This window comes from Thalassophryne amazonica, chromosome 3, assembly GCF_902500255.1.
Source record: "Thalassophryne amazonica chromosome 3, fThaAma1.1, whole genome shotgun sequence".
Taxonomy (NCBI): domain Eukaryota; kingdom Metazoa; phylum Chordata; class Actinopteri; order Batrachoidiformes; family Batrachoididae; genus Thalassophryne; species Thalassophryne amazonica.
The window spans coordinates 103,138,525-103,160,693 of NC_047105.1; the positions used below are offsets into that span (position 1 = coordinate 103,138,525).

Sequence of the window (22,169 nt, forward strand, 5' to 3'; positions counted from 1 at the left end):
AATGAGAAAAAGCAAAATAAACAAGTGATAAGCTAATGATCAATAATGAACACACAAACTGACAAAACAAAACTAGAATTGAACTGAACAATGGCCAAAGTATAAAACTAACAAAGAACCAAAGTGACAAAACAAAATAGAACAGGGAATAAACAAAATAACTAGTAAATCAAAGCTGGAGCAGAAGGTGAGGAAGAGAAGGAGGCAAAAATGACTCCAAACCCCAGATCCGGGCTGAAACCTGGACAGTTATATCATGATACTGTTTTTGAATTACCATGTTAAACTGGAAGGGTTGGACTCATAGTCTGGTGTAAGTATTTGACCAGTGACATTTTTGTCATTTTGCATCTGTACACCAGTACTTTGTATCAAAAATGGGCACAGTTGCTCATTCGTAGTCAATTTTATTGTTCATTTGAATTAAAGATGAAAGTCTACGCTTTAAAAAAGTCCAACTTTATGTTTACAACCTGGTACATAAAACAGTTTTGCTTCTATAGATATTTCTGCCTCCATGAAAACTGTACGGGGGTATGATCCTTTTTCTAACTTTTTAGTTTAAGATGTTTTAAGTCCATTGTGTTCACCTCCTCACTGCTAGTTCATTGTACCTCACCGTCTTCATCCCAGCTCTGTTTTCTGCCTTTGTCCTGATTGCCAGCCTGTGTTTGACCCTGCCTCTTTTTTTGGATTTAGCCTTTGTCTTGCCCTCTAATCTCTCTGAAGCCGGTTTCCTGTTAACTTTGCTCATTGTTTGATCACGCCCAAATCTGTCGTTTTTCTGTATGTCTGTCACGTTGACTGCCTAACTGTGTACCGTATCCTTATCTGCAATTTTTGGATAAAGCCCTTTAACTCTTATACCTGTGTCCATGAGTCCTGCATTGGTGCCCTGCCACCCAGTGTCTGCAGTCTTGACAGAACGAACTAGCTAAATATGGACACCGCAGGCTCACTTCACACCTCCAAGAACCTGGACAGAGCATCATAAAAGAGATCTTCTCTAACATGGAGTTTTTATTTTATTTTTTGTCTGCTTCCACGACTGGCCCATTCCAGGGGAAAATTAGATTTTTGGGATCAAGCCCTGCGAAGAGGTGGAATCAAACACCTGGCTTTATGAGTTCTTCCCTGAACTAGAGGATCTGGACATCTGTTTGCGGCTAAGCCCCTCCCAGCCTGGATAAGACAACCTGAGCAGTACCTGCACACACTCCTCAGCTCCCTGACAGCGAATCTGGTTGGAGCAATGTGGACAATGATTTTTCATCCGAGGCTGGAGGGGCAGAACCTCCAGGGACATGGCGACAGTGTTTTTCAAGATACAATATTTATTTTCGAATACTGGACAATTCAGGCCGGCGGAACCATCAGCGAATTTTTTTGGCGTAGCCAGCTCTTCAGACAGCCTATCCGGAGCTCGCTGAGATAAAGACACTGTTCAGACAGGGACGAGTTCCCTCCTTTATTGAAGACCCCATAGACTACATCAGTGCAAAAAACTGGCTGTATCTAGTCTGTCTGAGACATCGAGTTCAGCTCCAGCTCAGGAGCTTCCTACGCCCACACCACGAACACTTGCGCACCCGCACTGGATCAAGAGGAACCACTCAACTTTGAAAAGGACAGCATCCAGTGTGTCTGCCCTGGGAAGCTCCGATCACATCACAGGCTCTCCACATCCGTCTCCTTGGCATATCTCCAGCCTGGTTACGGCTGAATCTAGTCAGCGGCCTTGTGCCTGCACCCTGGAGGTCACATGTGCTGCAACCATGGTGCCCAGCTCCTTCGCTCGCCTAGTTCACGAAAGCCAAAGCTTTTTTGTTGCCCGATCCCTCTTAGCGACCACGCCTCCAAGATCAGCTGATCTCGCACCTCCAACATCACTAATAGAGCCACTTGGGAAAGTTATGTCACCATGGAGCTCAGAAGAGCCCATATTTTCATGACCAAGCGAGCCGCCCACATCTCCTGAGTATCCAGCTTTGGTCACGGAGCACGCCTCCCTGCCAGATGTTGGACCCATCACGGCGCGGCCTGCACTGTCAGCGGTTGTAGTTGACACGGTGCGCACCACGCCGTCAGCAGCTGGACTTGACACGGTGCGCACCACGCCATCAGCGGTTGTACTTGACACGGCTGCGCACCACGCCATCAGCAGCTGGACCTCGACACGACGTGCATTGCGCTGTCAGTGGCTGGATTCAACACGGCATGCACTGTGCTGTCAGCGGCTGGACTCGACATGGCGCACACCACGCTGTCAGCAGCTGGACTTGACATGGTGCGCACTGTGCCATCAGGCATGGGACCAGCTGATTCTGCAGAGCATACACTGTGGAAACTATCTTCAGTGTCTCCTCTTCACATCCCGCATCAGAGTCACCTCCTAAGAGGACTCAAGAATTCGAGACCAGCAGGACAGTGAGTTTTCTTACATTGCTTATTCTGATCATGCATGGTTTTCCTCCTTATTCTGATATGGCAGCAGCACCCGTTGGTTGGCCTGTGTTTTGTAATATTCCCACCTGCATATCGCACCAAGCTGGTGGTTATTATTACCTACTGTATTCTGTGTTTCTGGGTCATTTTATGTTACTGGCCTTCACGCCGACAGCCAGACGTGTGAAGGCCAGTAACAAATCAAGTCGGTGGAGTGTCCTTGCCTCAAGTGGAGGAGTTTAAGTATCTCTGGGTCTTGTTCACGAGGAGAGGGGACGGTTGGAGTGTGAGATCGACAGACAGATCGGTGCAGCATCTGCAGTGATGCGGTCGCTGTATCGGACCGCCGTGGTGAAGGGGGGCAAAGCTCTTCATTTACTGATCGATCTACGTTCTGGCCCTCCCCTATGGTCATGAGATTTGGCTCATGACCAAAAGAACAAGATCACGAGTACAAGCGGCTGAGATGAGTTTCCTCCGCAGGGTGGCTGGGCGCTCCCTTAGAGATAGGGTGAGGAGCTCGGTCACTCGGGAGGAGCTCTGAATCGAGCCGCTGCTCCTCCACATTGAAAGGAGGTGTTCCGGGCATGTCCCATCAGGAGGAGGCCCCAGGAAGACCCAGGACATGCTGGAGGGACTACGTTCGCAGCTGGCTTGGGAACGCCTTGGGTTCCCCTGGAGGAGCTAGGGGCGGTGTGTGTTCATCGGGAGGTCTGGGCGGCTCTTTGGTTGAGCTGCTGCCCCTGCAACCCGAACTCGGATGAAGCAGAAGAAAATGGATGAATGGATGGACGGCCTTCACGCCATGGGTTTTCTTTTTTAAAGTGGGTTAATCGTCCTCTGCATGGGGCATTCGACTTCGCACCCCGGTCTGTAAACTTTTTCTCGACAATTGATTATCTGCTATACAAGTCTTGCTGGGTTGTCGGTGATTTCTGTTGTTTACTGAAGCAATTTAGCTCATCTTGTAGATCTTTTCCCAGTGCAGGCTCTAGGATTTTTTTGGGGGGAGTGGGGGTTGTGCCCTTTCGTTTTACTTTACTTCGGGGTTTTTAGGTTAGACAGCTGCACTTATTGCCCAGGTTTTCGTGCATGTTTGATTCTGGAATTACTTGGGGTTGGTTCCCAGAGTTTTATTATGGTTTTCTCCCTTTCTGTTACTTTACAGTTTGACCTGTTTTTTTTTTTTTTTCGGGGGAGGGCTCTGTGTCCTTGGGTTTCCACATTAGTGCAGTATATCACTGTACAGCTCCACTCCTCTCTCGGGTTTGTGCTTCAGTTGTTTGTTCTGACGGTCTTTCTTAGTCCTGTGGGTTCACCACCTGCAGAGGGTGGCCATGGGGGTCGGTGTGCAGAGAGGATTGTGTGGCAGTCGAGTGCGGGTGGCCCGGCAGCCCAGTCCGCGCTCACAGCCCCTGTCTGTTGGGACGTGGAATGTCACCTCACTGGGGGGGAAGGAGCCTGAGCTTGTGCGGGAGGTTGAGAAATACCGACTAGAGATAGTCAGGCTCACCTCCACGCACAGCTTGGGCTCCGGTACCCAACTCCTGGAGAGGGGCTGGACGCTCCACTTTTCTGGCGTTGCCCACGGGGAGAAGTGGAGAGCTGGGGTAGCATTGTTTATTGCTCCCCAGCTCAGTCACCATGTGTTGGAGTCACACTCCGGTGAACGAGAGGGTCGCGGCCCTATGCCTTCGGGTGGGGACAAGTTTCCCACTGTTGTCTCGGCCTACGGGGCCGAGCGGCAGTGCAGAGTACCCAACCTTCTTGAAGTCCCTGGGTTGGGTACTAGATAGTGCTCCGCATGGGGACTCCATTGTTCTCCATTGTTCTCCAGTGAGACCTGGAGGGGGAGATCAGGAAGCAAGGCCTCCCAATCTGAACCCGAGTGGTGTTCAGTTGTTGGACTTCTGTGCTAATCACAGTTTGTCCATCACGAATACCATGTTCAAGCACAAGCGTGTCCATAAGTGCACATGGCACCTGGACACCCTGAGCCGGAGGTCGATGATCGTCTTTGTACTCATCTGACCTTTTGGCCACGTGTCTTGGACACTTGGTGAAGAGAGGGGCTGAGCTGTCGACCGATTACCACTGGTGAGGAGTTGGATCCGCTGGGAGGGGAGGAAGCCAGTCAGACCTGGCAGGCCCAAACGTATCAGAGGTCTGCTGGGAACGACTGGCCAAACCCTGTGTCAGCGAGGTCTTCAACTCCCACCTCGGGAGAGTGTCTCCCAGATCCCGGGGCAGGTTGGAGACATGGAGTCCGAGTGGACCATGTTCTCCACCTCCATTGTTGATGCGGCTGCTCGTAGCTGTGGTCACAAAGTCTCTGGTTGTCACGGCGCAATCCCCGAACCCGCAGTGGATGCCGGAAGTAAGGGATGATGTCAAGCTGAAGAAGGAGTCCTTCTTGTCTTTGTGGTAAGTGGGATCCCGGAGGCAGCTGACAGGTACCGGAAGGCCAAGAGTGCTGCAGCCCGTGTGGTCACAGAGGCAAAAACTCGGGTCTGGGAGGAGTTCGGGGAGGCCATGGAGGAGGACTCAAAGAAATTCTAGCAAACCGTGCGACACCTCAGGAGGCGGAAGCAGCTCTCCACCGGCACTGTCTATGGTACGGGTGGGGGAGCTGTTGACCCTGACTGGGGATGTTTGTCGGGCGGGTGAAAGGAATACTTTGAAGATCTCCTCAATCCCATCGTCACGTCTTCCGAAGAGGAAGCAGAGACTGGGGACTCATCTATCACCCAGGCCGAAGTCACCAAGGTGGTCAGAAAGCTCCTCGGTGGCAAGGCTCCCGGGGTGTATGAAATCCGTCCTGAGAACCTTAAGTCTCTGGATGTTGTGGGAGTGTCTTGGTTGACACATCTCTGCAACATCGCATGGCGGTCGGGGACAGTGCCTCTGGATCAGCAGACCGGGGTGGTGGTCCCTCTGTTTAAGAAGGGGACGGGAGGGTGTGTTCCAACTACAGGGGGATCACACTCCTCAGCCTTCCCGGTAAGTCTATTCAGTGTGCTGGAGAGGAGAATTCGACCGATAGTCGAACCTCGGATCAGGAGAGCAGTGTGGTTTTCGTCCTGGTCGCGGCACACTGGACCAGCTCTACACACTCCATCGGGTGCTCGAGGGTTCATGGGAGTTCGCCCACCCACTCCACATGTGCTTTGTGGATCTGGAGAAGGCATTCGACCGTGTCCCTCGGGGCACCCTGCGGAGGGTGCTCTGGGAGTACAGGGTCCGGGGTCCTTTGCTAAGGGCTAGCCGGTCCCTGTATGACCACAGCAGGAGCTTGGTTCGCATTGCCGGTAGTAAGTCAAACCTGTTTTCAGTGCACGTTGACCTCTGCCAGGGCTGCCCTTTATCACTGGTTCTGTTCATTATCTTTATGGACAGAATTTCTAGGTGCAGCCAGGGTGTAGAGGGGGTCCAGTTTGGGAACACAGAATCTCATCTCTGCTGTTTGCGGACGATGTGGTTCTGTTGGCTTGTCAAATCAGGACCTTTAGCATGCAGTGGGGCGGTTGCATCCAACTGTGAAGCGTCCGGGATGAAAATCAGCACCTCCAAATCCGAGGCATGATTCTCGACTGGAAAAAGGTGCCTTGCTCTCTTCAGGTCGGTGGAGTGACCTTGCCTCAAGTGGAGGAGTTTAAGTATCTTGGGATCTTGTTCACGAGCGAGGGACGGATGGAGTGAGAGATCAACAGATGGATTGTCGCAGCATCTGCAGTGATGCGGTCACTGTATCGGACCATTGTGGTGAGAGAGAGCTGAGTAGGGGGGCAAAGCTCTCGATTTACTAATCAATCTACGTTCTGACCCTCACCTATGGTCATGAGAGTTGGCTCATGACTGAAAGAACGAGCTCGCGAGTACATGCGGCTGAGATGAGTTTCCTCCACAGGGTGGCTGGGCGCTCCGTTAGATATATGGTGAGGAGCTCGGTTACTTGGGAGGAGGTCGGAGTCGAGCTGCTGCTCCTCCACTTCCAAAGGAGCCAGCTGAGGTGGCTCGGGCATCTTTTCCCGGATGCCCCTGGACGCCTTGCTGGAGAGGTGTTCCGGGCACGTACCATCGAAAGGAGGCTCTGGGGGAAGACCCAGCACAGGAACTACATGTCTTGGGCTGGCTTGGGAATGCCTCGGGGTTCCCCCAGAGGAGCTGGGGGAGGTGTGTGTGGATCGGGAGGTCTGGGCGGCTTTGCTTGAGCTGCTGCCCCTGTGAACCCGACTCCGGATAAGCGGAAGGAAAAATGGATGGGATGGATGGATGGTCTTCTTAGTCGTTGTGAACCGGCGGTGCTGGGGGGGTGGGGGGGTGGGTGTTGGTTTGCTGGTGGGATTGCGTCCCGTACTGTTCCTACTCCCTGTCCTCCCCCAGAGTCTGCAGTAAAACTCTCTGATGCTGATGATTGGTCCTCTACCTCACCCACGGACTTCAGTATACCTTAGGGTCGGGTTCTTGGTATGCCTTTGCTTTGTAGTGGGCCTCAATGGCCGTCCGCCCGATTCAACCTTGGACTCTGTTGGCCACCCACCATGTTCTCTCCTGGTTCCCTCAGGCATCTAGGCCGTTGGACCTCAGGGCCAACCTTTTGACGTGTGTGCTCCAGGTTATACCCCTGCCTATGTCCCTGAGTCTTGTCAGTGTTCCTGGTGATCGCCAGTTTTTTTATGTCCCCTCATGTGCATCAGGTCTTTGTTTGCCCCCCCCCCCCCTTCCTGGTCCCCCCACCTCCACCAAGTGTTGTGCCGTTTCTGGGGTTGTGCGGCCGGTTGGGTGACACCCGCCTGGGTGGGTAGTACTGTCAGGTTTCATCCCGGATTAATTTCATCATGTGTTGATTACCTGTTCTATTTTCCTTTGTCACTTTGGTTTTTTTTTGTTACTTTTATACTTTGGCCATTGTTCAGTTCTGTTCTAGCTTTGCTCTGTCAGTTTGTGTGTTAATTATTGGTCATTAGTTTATCACTTGTTTATTTGCTATTCTCATTTGTGTAATCAGTTATGCTTTAACACTGGGAGGTCCAAGCTTTTCCCTTCTACCTGTAAAGCCCACGGAGAGTCAAATGGACCCCAAGATCCCCCGTGGAGAGCTACTTCTGTTATGTAAACAAGGAAAGTCTCGAACACTCAGGGGAGGGGCTGACTTGGCTAGCCACATTCTTCTGTTTGCATATTTGCTGTCTGTGTGTTTACCACATTCGTGTGTTTGCAAACAGGTATACTTGTGGCAAATGCAGAAAAGACCTTCCACGGCAGTGTCTGGACTGTTAGTCATTGTGAGTGACTGTAACCTGTACCTTTTGTATATACACTCAACAAAAATATAAACGCAACACTTTTGGTTTTGCTCCCATTTTGTATGAGATGAACTCAAAGATCTAAAACTTTTTCCACATACACAATATCACCATTTCCCTCAAATATTGTTCACAAACCAGTCTAAATCTGTGATAGCGAGCACTTCTCCTTTGCTGAGATAATCCATCCCACCTCACAGGTGTGCCATATCAAGATGCTGATTAGACACCATGATTAGTGCACAGGTGTGCCTTAGACTGTCCACAATAAAAGGCCACTCTGAAAGGTGCAGTTTTATCACACAGCACAATGCCACAGATGTGGCAAGATTTGAGGGAGCGTGCAATTGGCATGCTGACAGCAGGAATGTCAACCAGAGCTGTTGCTCGTGTATTGAATGTTCATTTCTCTACCATAAGCCGTCTCCAAAGGTGTTTCAGAGAATTTGGCAGTACATCCAACCAGCCTCACAACCGCAGACCACGTGTAACCACACCAGCCCAGGACCTCCACATCCAGCATGTTTACCTCCAAGATCGTCTGAGACCAGCCACTCGGACAGCTGCTGAAACAATCGGTTTGCATAACCAAAGAATTCCTGCACAACCTGTCAGAAACCATCTCAGGGAAGCTCATCTGCATGCTCATCGTCCTCATCGGGGTCGCGACCTGACTCCAGTTCGTTGTCCTAACCGACTTGAGTGGGCACATGCTCACATTCGCTGGCGTTTGGCACGTTGGAGAGGTGTTCTCTTCACGGATGAATCCCGGTTCACACTGTCCAGGGCAGATGGCAGACAGCGTGTGTGGCGTCGTGTGGGTGAGCGGTTTTCTGATGTCAATGTTGTGGATCGAGTGGCCCATGGTGGCGGTGGGGTTATGGTATGGGCAGGCGTCTGTTATGGACGAAGAACACAGGTGCATTTTATTGATGGCATTTTGAATGCACAGAGATACCGTGATGAAATCCTGAGGCCCATTGTTGTGCCGTACATCCAAGAACATCACCTCATGTTGCAGCAGGATAATGCACGGCCCCATGTTGCAAGGATCTGTACACAATTCTTGGAAGCTGAAAATGTCCCAGTTCTTGCATGGCCGGCATACCATCACGGACATGTCACCCATTGAGCATGTTTGGGATGCTCTGGACCGGCGTATACGACAGCGTGTACCAGTTCCTGCCAGTATCCAGCAACTTCGCACAGACATTGAAGAGGAGTGGACCAACATTCCACAGGCCACAATTGACAACCTGATCAACTCTATGCGAAGGAGATGTGTTTGCACTGCATGAGGCAAATGGTGGTCACACCAGATACTGACTGGTATCTCCCCCCCCCCCCCCCCCAAATAAAACAAAACTGCACCTTTCAGAGTGGCCTTTTATTGTGGGCAGTCTAAGGCACACCTGTGCACTAATCATGGTGTCTAATCAGCATCTTGATATGGCACACCTGTGAGGTGGGATGGATTATCTCAGCAAAGGAGAAGTGATCACTATCACAGATTTAGACTGGTTTGTGAACAATATTTGAGGGAAATGGTGATATTGTGTATGTGGAAAAAGTTTTAGATCTTTGCGTTCATCTCATACAAAATGGGAGCAAAACCAAAAGTGTTGTGTTTATATTTTTGTTGAGTGTAGTATTCAATACTTGGGAGTGAATGTAAGTGGTTCACCTCAAGCTCTGCAGCTGTAAATTTGATTCCATTATTGTCCAGTCAACTTTTCAAACACGGGATAATTTACCAGTGTCTCTTTTAGATAGGATTAATATAGTGAAAATCAATGCTTTACCCAAGTTTTTATATGTTTTTCAGTGTATTCTTCTGTTCTTGCAAAAAAAAAAAAAAACTTTTTTAAATGGAGTGGCTATACGCCCAACCGTTGGTTCAATAAAGTAAACACGTGAGCATATACACTCAACCACAAATGACCAGTGAGCGTGCTTGTAAGTTCACTTCCGGTTTCAACGCGGGAGAAAAAAGGCGGATATTTTTTCGATGGCTGCGGGAGGGTTCGCAGCCCGCGGAGAGGCTGTGATCTAAAGCGGTTCTGTTTGGCTCATCACATCCAGGGAACTTACAGACAACAAGCAGCATTTTGTTCAGAAACTGTTTCGTCGTTATTAACAGGCTTCTGTTCAAAATACTTATGAAGTTTGTTTGCTTTCATCCATTGCAGTGTTTTTGCAGTAATTAAAGACGTGCCGTTAAATGTGTCAAACATACACCGCAGGTAAAACTCCAAGAGTACGTAAATGATTATTACAGAAGTGTTGGCTCAGTGAACCAACATTTCAACAATTTACCTAATTTGATGTTTTATTACTGTGCAACTAACATTCAGAAATACATTTACTGCTTAAAAGATCCTTATACAACTTAGTGCCAGTTAGAATCTCAGTCATGTTTATCTACCTCTCTCTCTCTGCCTTATTATTTTCGGCTCTCCCTGTCCCTGTCTCAGTACAGAGATAATCATTTTGAGCTTGCCACTGTTAAAATATGGCATCAAGTTCAACTCCACTTCAAATGTGTTTCTGCATCTGCTCTTGGCCCTTTATTTCCTCCTTCCTTCTTAGACACTAAGACAGAATGTTAAAATAAAAAAAAAAAATAAAAAAAATCACATTGCATGATTTTTAAATAATTAATTTGTATTTTATTGCATGAAATAAGTATTTGATCATCGACCAACCAGCAAGAATTCTGGCTCTTACAGACCTGTTACTTTTTCTTTAGGAAGCCCTCCTATTCTGTACTCATTACCTATATTACTTGCACTTGTTTGAACTCGTTACCTGTATAAGAGCTGTCTAAGGACACCAGGGTCAAAATTCTAGACTGCACAAGGCTGGGATGGGCTACAGGACAATAGGCAAGCAGCTTGGTGAGAAGGCAACAACTGTTGGTGCAATTATTTGAAAATGGAAGAAACACGAGATGACTGTCAATATTCCTTGGTCTGGGGCTCCATGAAAGATCTCACCTCGTGGGGTAAGGATGATTCTGAGTAAGGAAGGTCAGGAATAAACCCAGAATGACATGGGAGGGCCTGGCCAATGACCTGAAGAGAGCTGGGACCACAGTCGCAAAGGTTACCATAGGTAGCACACTACGCTGTCATGGTTTCAAATCCTGCAGAGAACCCAAGGTCCCCCTGTGCACGCCCAACCTGGTCTCACGACAAGTTGTAATTCAGCAGCACGAAATATGCATTAATCTATTTGTTTGTGATATTGTGACAAAAAGCGCTTCATTTTCGTCACGGCAGCACAAATTCATTCTCATTCATTCCGTAATGCTGCATGAAATTAAAAGTGAAGTGGGGTGGTCGGGGTGATTACGGTTAGGGTGGGGGAAAGGAGTAGGATTAGGTTATGGTTAAGGTTAGGGTTGGGGGTAGGAGTCGGGTTAGTAATTGTGAGTTTAAAAACCCGTGACAAAATTTGACTCATTTCATGACAGGAGCACAAAAATAAATAAATAATAAATAAAACATGAGAGACTGGGCTGGCACACCATCACATGTGCAGACCTGTTTGAAGTTTGCCACTGACCATCTGGATGATCCAGAGGAGGCATGGGAGAAGGTAATGTGGTCAGATGAGACCAAAATAGAGGGTTTTGGTATCAACTCCACTTGCCGTGTTTGGAGGAAGAAGGATGAGTACAACCCCAAGAACACTGTCCCAACCGTGAAGCATGGGGATGGAAACATCATTTTTGGGGGGGGGCTTTTCTGCAAAGGGGACAGAAAAACTGCACCGTATTGAAGGGAGGATGGATGGCGTCATGTATCGTGAGATTTTGGCAAACAATCTCCTTTCCTCAGTAAGAACATTGAAGATGGGTCATGGCTGGGTCTTCCAGCATGACAATGACCCCAAACACACAGCCAGGGAAACTAAGGAGTGCCTCCATAAGAAGCATTTCAAGGTCCTGGAGTGGCCTAACCAGTCTCCAGATCTAAACCCAATAGAAAATCGTTGGAGGGACCTGATAGTGTTGTTCAGTGACAGCCACAAAACCTGAAAGATCTCGAGAAGGTCTGTGTGGAGGAATGGACCAAATTCTCTGCTGCAATGTGTGCAAACGTGGTCAGGAAAAATACCTAAAATACCTAAGAAGGGCATCAAATGTTTCTGTGATCTTTATAAGGATAATATCTTGCTGAATTTTACTCATATGTCTTCCCTGTATGCCCTGCCCTGCCCTGCCCTCATCTCATCTCATTTAATTTCTTTCTTTCTTTCTTTTGAAATTAGACATTGTGCATCTACTATTTTTTACGGAGTTCCTCACTCAGCCCCTAAACATCCTTGGGAGGACGTCTTTGAACTTATGTCCCATAAGGAAGCTCTTATATCATGGATATACACTGAACAAAAATATAAGTGCAACACTTTTGTTTTAGCTCCCATTTTTCATGAGCTGAACTCAAAGATCTAAAACATTTTCTGTATACACAACAGAGCTATTTCTCTGAAATATTGTTCACAAATCTATCTAAATCTGTATTAGCGCACACTTCTCCTTTGTCAAGATAACTCATCCATCCTCACAGGTGTGGAATATCAAGATGCTGATGAAGTGAATTTAATAATTATTTTAATTTAGTTGCCTCACATGGAGGCACAAGCTGTAGCAAGTAGAATTATTAAGATCTTAAATTGAATTAAATTGGACTGGACCTCATTCAACAGGTCACCATAATAATTAACAATTTTAAGAATTTAATAATTATCTGGATCAAATGGGTGGACCAGAAATGTAAGGAATTTGAGTATTAAGATTTATTAATATTTAATATTAATAATCTTAATAAATAAACCTTTAAAGGTCCTCTTTGGGGGGACCCAGATTAAGTCACACCACATTAGTAAAGCAATATTTAATTAGAATGATATTTAATTAACATCAGGGCACCACCAATGTTTTAAAGCCACTTGAACTTTTAGTTTAAACATTATTGATCAATCAGTCTCAAATCATTAATCAGTCTCAAATATGAAAGTCGTAAAGTCGATGACACAACTGGCCAAAGGTTTCCATCTGAACACAAACCACACCAAAAATATTTACATTTTATTTACACATATACAAGGAAAATGAACAGTTTACTGGCATTTTGATTATATGAACCATGATTAAATAAGTTCATTTATGAGCACATTTTGTTACTCGTGGGATATTGAAAGAAAGCGGTGAAATAAAGTTTAAGGACTTAAGTAAATAAATCTGATTTGAATTTAGTGATGAATTTTGAAACCAGTTATTGTTAAGAAAATTATTAAACAAATATATGAATATGTTTAAAGCCACTTTGCAACCATTAACAACAAAACCCTTTCCTAGAACCTTTAACGGGTCACTTAGCTGATCCATTGATGAGATGGTTCTGATGAACCATCCATTCATCACTGATGTGTTAGGCCATTTGGGTCTGAGCTCACACGGGTCTGGGGTTGAACCACTGGTCTATCCTGCTGATCTCAAGACTGCAGTGTCGGCTGATTTTGCTGGCAGGATGACTGATGCTTTGCGGGCAGGTCCGTCGAAGCCGCTTCACCCAAGAGTTGAAGGTGTTTGTTGAAAATGGTTTCTGATGACTTTCAAAAATTTGTAGAACCAGATTAAAAGTCTTTGTGAATTTAGAAAAAGTTAACGTTTTAAGAGCGGCAATGTAAAGTTACAACAAAGGAAAATTTGCTTTTCTGTAAATTCACTCTTATTCTGAAAAGTTGCGCTTGGAAGTTATCTTATAAAAATGAACAACTTGATGAGGCTTAAACATAGTTATCAGGCTGGTTACTTGTTATCGAACAAAGAATGAACAAAGAACCACATGGTAGCTTTTAGCTACGTGAAGCTATGTCACGTGGCGACTTGTTAGGCCCAAAAGAAAAATTAAGCGCTTCAAAACAGAAAGTGGACGAAGAAGAGCTTGTCAAAAGGGGTTTCTCGAAGGAAGGCAGAGAACAGCAGAAGGAAGCAGAAGAGTTTGCCGAAGGAGTGGCTCACCGAAGGGCAGAGAAGCTCCGTCCTGGAACTTTTAAAAGGGACATACATCATTAACTCCACCCATTTGGTGTGGAATTTTACATCAGAGCAATTTATGTGCAACAGACATAAATGAGGATTATTTAAAAACATTAACTATGTTGTCATACACTTTGTTCTAAAATACTTTTGAATGAATGCAACATTATCAAAATTACTTACACATCCTAAACACACCACTGATTAAAAACAGAATATTCCACCATCAAAATATTAATACATCAGAAAAATCACATTTAAAACAACATCAGTTAAAAGGAACACATTAAATGGAATATATATAAAGCATTTGCTTGAATAAACATACCAGACAACATTAGAATTTTTATATATCCAGATAAAACAATTGTTCTTCGCATTTATCAAAGACCTTTTCTTGAAACTGAGACCTGCAGAGAAAACTGGTTGTCAAGACTCTGAGTTTGTGGTCGCCTTATCTTGGAAGAGGCACTCTGGCGGATCTGAAAGTTTCTGGCCTTGACGTGAGGCAATTACAAATGTCTTATAATTCACACTGACTGGAATCTTACCAATACAGGTTTCAAGGACCCCTTTGAAGAACTCTGAATTACAGTTCTGTTGGGATGTGAGCTGGAGCAGCAATGAACTATGGACAAGTGGGGGTTTTAATATACAAACTAACTAATGAGTGACAGATGAGACAACACAGGCAAAGGCAGAAGGAAAAGCACACGTAAAATAAACTCAACATAAGCTGACAAGCAGTAACCCTCAAACTCCCGAGAATAAAATAGAAGCCATAACAATAAACCCTACAATAGCAAAACAATGACAACGGGAATAACAAAATAAACATAAAAATCCAAATGCAAAACAACAGAGAACAATGTGAAACTAAACCTGTGAATGAGTGAAAACATGCATGAACTAATACAAGCAAAAACCCCTCAGAAAATAATACAACAGAAACACCACCACAGCAGAATTAATATCGGAAGACGTACAGAAAATAACAACGACCATAACTGGCCGCCGAGCGAAGCAAGGCAAAAATAAAACATGTTTACAAGATGAAATCAAGCGGAGACTCTGGGGCAAGAACACATGGACACGGGGAACCGAGGAATTAATCAGAGCTGTCACACACAAGGAGATGAATGAACATTACAGGGGGAAGGACAGCTCACATACACATCCATACACAGGGTATGAAGACAGTGGAGACAACACAGACACGAGGAGACACACCTACACACAATAACAGAAAATAACATGAGCGAAGCCGATGAACTGATTCCATTTGCTCAAAGTGATATTAATCAGTGAAATCACCTGGTGGAGTCAGTGGCTGCAAAGAAAACCTGCACCCTGTTGGCCTTTCTGGAACAAGTTGACCACACCTGATTTAGACCCCTGTGTAATTTTTCATTTGACCCCTACCTGGCTGCCTATTGAAAATTCAAGTGGCCAATCAATTTTTTTTAAAGAGTTAATGTCTATGGATTATTTGTGCCAAATGTGATGTTTTTATCACCATTTACAGGATTCCACTCTAAAAATTGTATTAATAGCTGCACTATATATGAGATGTAAGATGCTGCTCCTCAGTGTTTCTCAATTGCCCTCAAAAGTACTGGAACACTTGGTATTTCACACACTTTAATGTTTATTCCTTTTCAAATACATTTTTTTCTAAAATTATCTACCTTAACTCAAACTGAAAGCAAATCTCTAGAAAAATATAAACGCAACACTTTCGGTTTTGCTCCCATTTTGTATGAGATGAACTCAAAGATCTAAAACTTTTTCCACATACACAATATCACCAGTTCCCTCAAATATTGTTCACAAACCCATCGAAATCTGTGATAGTGAGCACTTCTCCTTTGCTGAGATAATCCATCCCACCTCACAGGTGTGCCATATCAAGATGCTGATTAGACACCATGATTAGTGCACAGGTGTGCCTTAGACTGCCCACAATAAAAGGCCACTCTGAAAGGTGCAGTTTTGTTTTATTGGTGGGGGGATACCAGTCAGTATCTGGTGTGACCACCATATGCCTCATGCAGTGCAACACATCTCCTTCGCATCATCCGAGAAGAGAACACCTCTCCAACGTGCCAAACACCAGCGAATGTGAGCATTTGCCCACTCAAGTTGGTTACGACGACGAACTGGAGTCAGGTCGAGACCCCGATGAGGATGACGAGCATGGAGATGAGCTTCCCTGAGACGGTTTCTGACAGTTTGTGCAGAAATTCTTTGGTTATGCAAAGCGATTGTTTCAGCAGCTGTCCGAGTGGCTGGTCTCAGACGATCTTGGAGGTGAACATGCTGGATGTCGAGGTCCTGGGCTGGTGTGGTTACACGTGGTCTGCGGTTGTGAGGCTGGTTGGATGTACTGCCAAATTCTCTGAAACGCCTTTGGAGACGGCTTATGGTAGAGAAATGAACATTCAATACACGAGCAACAGCTCTGGTTGACATTCCTGCTGTCAGCATGCCAATTGCATGCTCCCTCAAATCTTGCGACATCTGTGGCATTGTGCTGTGTGATAAAACTGCACCTTTCAGAGTGGCCTTTTATTGTGGGCAGTCTAAGGCACACCTGTGCACTAATCATGGTGTCTAATCAGCATCTTGATATGGCACACTTGTGAGGTGGGATGGATTATCTCAGCAAAGGAGAAGTGCTCACTATCACAGATTTAGACTGGTTTGTGAACAATATTTGAGGGAAATGGTGATATTGTGTTGTGGAAAAAGTTTTAGATCTTTGAGTTCATCTCATACAAAATGGGAGCAAAACCAAAAGTGTTGCATTTATATTTTTGTTGAGTATAAATGAATTAAAAATATAAAATCCAGACTCCTGGTGAAGTGGTGTAGAGGAGGATTTTCTTAAAAAGAAGACCTGAAAGTTCAGCTACAATTTGACAGAAAGTACATGAAGCCTAGATTTGATGTTTTGGTGAAAGAAACTTTTGTATTTCTTCATAACTGATGTAAATAAAGTCCAAGACATATTCAGTGACTTGGAAATGTTCATGTTTCCATCCCCTGACTTGTCTAAAGACAACTGGCAATAAAACTGATTATTATTTACAGGTTTTATCACGTTTTAGAGATTTGTTTTCAGTTTGAGCTTGAGGAAGATAATTTTAGAAATTTTAATTCTTTTTTTTTTTTTGTATTTTGTGTTCCAATACTTTTGGAGGGCACAGTATCCTAACTTTATGATGAGTGCAAAATGAGTGTGGTACTATTAGCGTTTTGTTTAAGAATGTTTAATTTTCACTGTTGCTGCACTTTGTGTGAAATCATAGTCATATCGTATATCATATTGATATGAAAATTCAGTAAGGTATATCTGCTATTATACATTCCAAATCTGAGGTGGAACTCTTCGAGTGTTTCCTAAGATACACCTAAATATCTTTAAGAGAGAGAGAGAGAGAGAGAGAGAGAGAGAGAGAGAGCAGAGCCACTGAGGTGCCTGGTCTTGAGAACCAGGAATGTTAGGTTGAAAAGCTTTTTTATCCCATAGGAACTCTCCCTACCCACCTAAGCGGCTTAAGAATATGGACAGTATGTATATAAATGACATTTACATGACAATTTATATGACAATATTGAGATATGATAATTTGGCCATATTGTACAGCCCTACTGTACATCTACATTACAAAAATGAAAAGCAAAAAAGACAAATGCTTAAAAACGTGGAGCGTATAGGGTGCAGAGCTTCTCCAGAAGCTGAAAGGCAAAATAAGGAAAATGCTTAAAAAGGTGGGGGTTCTGGGGGGGGGGGGGGGGGGTGCCCCCTAAAAGGTTTTAATCATGCTCATGCTTCAAAGAACCATTTTACTGAACAAAGTGTGAAGGACCTGAAGGACACGGTTAGATGGCGAGGAGCGTTTCCAGGTATGTGAATGTGAGAGGCAAAGAAAGAAAAATGCTTAATGCTGTCTAATCTAATTAATGCAGTCTAATTCAGCATCTTGATATGCGATGAGGTGGGATGGATTATCTCAGCAAAGGAGAAGTGCTCACTAACACAGATTTAGACAGATTTGTGAACAATGTTGGAGAGAAACAGATCTTTTGTGTATACAGAAAATGTTTTAGATCTTTGAGTTCAGCTCATGAAAAATGGGAGCTTAAACAAAAATGTTGTGCTTATATTTTGTTCAGTGTATCATATCCAAATATAACTGAATTCAACATGCAGTATAAATATTCCTTTTCTCAGCAAGAGTGACAGCCCAGAGGAGAAAGCAAATGCCACAGCCAAAGCCCTGGAGATGTCCCTGCGGTACAACTTTGTCACCCCTCTCACCTCTATGGTCGTCACCAAACCTGAAACTGAGGATGGCACAGACAGCCCTCTCATTGCTGATAAACTGACTGAAGGTGAAACCGTGCACATCAGTAGTTATTTCAGAAAAGGTTGGTGCTCCTGTTGGAACAACTGAGTTGATTTTGTCCTTTGTTTGACAGAGCAACGACAACAGGCAGATAGAATGGGTAAGATCATCAGTTTTAAGGTTTTCTAGAATAAAGTCAATTCACTGTGCATGTTTTCATTTTATTTCTACTAATTCTGAAATTCAGCAGGTCGAGTTGGATCCTATCCATCATCCTATCCATCATCCTATCCATCATCCTATCCATCCTATCATTCTGCCCCATCGGCACCCACATATTTTGGTAGGTACTTGTCCATTTTTGGCAGAATGATTTTGTGATGCAGCACCTTCACTCGGCTCTATGGCGATGATCACACTGGATAGTGCGCATTCATAACAGATAAAACAGGGACCTTAATGTAACACTCATCCAGCTTTAATACTCTGGAGACTCCAGATTACCTGCATATGTTCTGTAATTTATAACTCACTCTGACACAAACACAATGAACACTACTACTGACATTTTTCTTGTTTTGTTTCTTTTTTATTGTGGCGTTGCAATGATGTCTGATCAGTGGATGGAGATCCTCATTTCATGATTGAGCTGCCGGACAGAGAAGACGCTCTGTGCTTCAACATCAATGACAAACCGGGCACCATTTTTAACCTGGTCACAGACCCAAAATCAGGTCAGACCTGAGTTGTAAACACTATGTATGACTTTTGTTTTTTCATGACAGAGGCTCACATGTTACTTTCTCAGGTATTTTGGTGAACGGCCGAACCATCGGAGATAAGAAAATTCCTCCAGATGGTCAAATCAACACCTACTTTTCTCGTTTTGGCATCATCCACAAGACTCTGGGGGTGAGGCTGGATGTGAGCACTGAGGAAATCGCAGTGTTTCAGAACGACAAACGAGTCAAGCTGCTGTGGTCCGATACAGTCTCTCTTAAAGGAACCAAGTGAGTAGCTCTGAAGTCATTGCTTGCTTCCACCACTTAGTACTAACTGAGCATTTATTCTCGTTCCCTCATCTCCACTCCAACCTGTTCCTTCACTCCCACCTTCTGTCCTGTAGCGTGGATCTTCTGTTGACCAAGGATCGCAGCCTGACAGTAACTCTAAGAGATTCTGTCAAGTTTGTCATCCTGCTACACAAAGTGTGGGACAAGCACCCGTACCACAGGAACTACCTGGGTTTCTATACTTTGGACACTCATCTGCTGTCTTCCACTGTTCACGGCTTGCTAGGTATGAATCAAAACTCACAACAAATAATCTGACATGGCTTTCTTTTACAGTAAGTAAAAGTTACAGTAAGTAAAAGTTACAAGACAGTAATTCCTTTGTGATTTCAGGTTTTATGAGGAGAATTTTTTATGGCTATAAGCAGGGCTGCGAGTGATGATTGTCTTCATTTTCGCTCATTATTTTCTCAGCTAACTGATTCATTGTCTGGGCCTTAAAATGAGAGAAAATGGTGAAAAGATTTGTCAGCATCTATGAAAGTTAAAGATGAATTTCTCAAATGTCTTGTTTCATCAACAACCCAAAACTATTTATTTTACGGTCAAAAGAGAGGAATAACAAAAATACATAGAAGGTATTCACATTTAAGAAAGTGAAGTTACAATTCAGACAAATAAAAAAAGATTTGACAGTCAAAATTCTTGGCCATGAATTTAATAGTTGATGAACAATATGTTGTTCAATAATTGTTGCAGCTCTAGATATAACACATTGAATGTGTTTTGCATTAAAATACTTGTAACTAGATGGTACTCATACAGCACATACTTCTGTACCACCTTCTCACTCCCACGTCATCAGATTTTTACGCTTGTTCAGTGGCCCTTTTTGTCATGGTGTGACGGGTTCTGGACCTCCGTTACGTGATGCAATGGGGTTCCTGAACTCATCACAGACTGCTGTTCCGTCAAAATGTGCCTTTTACTTCAAAATGTGACAACTTGGATATGAGGCTGGGTTGACCTGCCAAGTCAAACAGTCAAAGTCGACTGAAATGTAGGTGGGACGCTGTACTGCCACTGTAACAGTAACATTTAAATCAACTGGAATTTATAATTTTACACTGGATGCCATTCCTGACTTATCTCCAGTTCTATCTTGGGTTCCTTGAAAAGTATGAAATAAATTATTATTATTATTTTTATTATTACATGCACAGTTCCTGGTGTTCCACCGTGGCTTACCAGCCAAGTACCAATGAGGACCTTCTCTGCTTCACCTCTGAGAAGCGATGGAATCATGTCTACTCAGAGTGGCGTGGCTGCATGGAACCCAGTGGGAAATATTACAGATTGATTCATTTTCAGTATTTGCAGATCATATCTTCCTCAGAATCAGCTGTTCCTTGACGCATGGCCTGTCTTTCCACCAAATTTAATTTAAAACCATTCATACATTTTGCAGATGCAAAGTACATATTGTACGGAGTATAGGTCTCATTGATTTTATTTGGTCAGCACATTATGAATTAATTCATTCATCATTCAGTCATTTTCTTTTCCAGCTTACTCCAGTCAATGGTCAAGGGGGTGCTGAAGGTTATGCCAGCAGTCACAGGGCATAAGGTGGTACACACCCTGCACAGGATGCCAGTATATCACAGGGCCACATATAGACAAACCAACTCAATCACACGCACACACCTATGGCCAATTTAGAGTCACCAGTTCATCTAACCTACATGTCTTTTGAAGTGGGAGGAAGCCAGAACACCTTGAGGGAACCCATGTGAACACAGGGAGAACATGCAAACTCCACACAGAAAGGACCAGGTGGGAAGTGATCCCATGACTTTCTTGCTGTGAGGCAACAGTGCTAACCACTAAGTCACTGCAGCCCTCCATTATGAATGAATGAAACACAAAAAGTTTATGTCTTGACATGAGCCTGAATCTACAGAGTTGCAGATGTGTGAAGACACACAGGACCACTGTGGCTATTGTTTGAAATCATGTTCATGTTGAATGTTGGGTCGTCCTCCAGGGCAGTTCTACCACGGCATTGAATACGAGGTGACAGACCTGCATCCAGGAGAAGTCCCTGAGAAACCAGACGCCACCATGTATGTGAAAGGACATGAGCTCAATGTGACCAGGTAGGTGACTGTGGAAGGGTTTGTGTGAGCTAAAATCAATAAATAGGAATTTGTGTTGTTTTTATTGTTCAGTTCTTATATCACAATATTTGTGTTTTGATGCACAGAGGCTGGCAGAGAGATTTCAGGATGGACGTGAAGAACGGAGAGAAAGTTCCCTGCTGGTTCATTCATAGTAATGGAACAGGTCTCATCGACGGAGAGGCCTCAGACTACATCGTGTCAGGCCTTTTTAAATCCGTCTGAAAACAGCTCACAGAGTGTTTGTCACTGAACATGGCAGACTCACATTCATGCAATAAATGTTCAGTTGTTTAATTCAGCTGATTATGAATTCACTGTTATCATGTACCAAAGGGAAAAAGGATTGATTCCAAACATCCTGAAGACATAATTTCACGCATCACTCATCTTCATCCGCTTATCCGGGGTCGGGCCACGGCTCCAGCAGGGGACCCCAGACCTCCCTTTCATAATATAATTTGGAAATGTTTATTTCCTGCTTCACTACTACATTTTAAAAACAGAAACCACTTAGATAACAGTCATCTGTTTCACCAAGTTTTGTTTATTGGATTCAAACTGGAATTTCAGGTCTCTTTTCATTGTTTCTATCATTCTAGCATAATCTATAAATAACTGGCATTTGATCACTGGGGGGCACCGCCTTCTAAGTCGTGCAAGGGAGCAAACGGTGCCGCTGAAGAATTATTTATAGTTTCCTCCTAAGTTGTGGGACACCCACACCTGCTAAATACAGAGCAGAGTTGTGCTCATCTGTAAACCAGTGGGTGTGTTGATCTAGAAATGAGGTGTGGTGCGCTGCAGGTGGAAGTAGGATATGA

At 44.5% G+C, this 22,169-nt stretch overlaps 1 protein-coding gene across 1 annotated transcript in view; it reads left to right on the forward strand.

Moving 5' to 3' along the window:
• LOC117507346 (inter-alpha-trypsin inhibitor heavy chain H3-like) overlaps positions 1-21,734 on the forward strand; it is a 101,314-nt gene extending 79,580 nt beyond the window's left edge. Inside the window, exons 16-23 of the mRNA XM_034167192.1 lie at positions 18,038-18,198; positions 18,286-18,312; positions 18,400-18,495; positions 18,773-18,886; positions 18,961-19,162; positions 19,279-19,451; positions 21,213-21,324; positions 21,432-21,734. Of these exons, the coding sequence (XP_034023083.1) occupies positions 18,038-18,198; positions 18,286-18,312; positions 18,400-18,495; positions 18,773-18,886; positions 18,961-19,162; positions 19,279-19,451; positions 21,213-21,324; positions 21,432-21,570 (1,024 nt within the window). The 3' untranslated portion in view covers positions 21,571-21,734. The remainder of the gene's footprint in view (positions 1-18,037; positions 18,199-18,285; positions 18,313-18,399; positions 18,496-18,772; positions 18,887-18,960; positions 19,163-19,278; positions 19,452-21,212; positions 21,325-21,431) is intronic.
• The last annotated feature ends 435 nt before the right edge of the window (positions 21,735-22,169 follow it).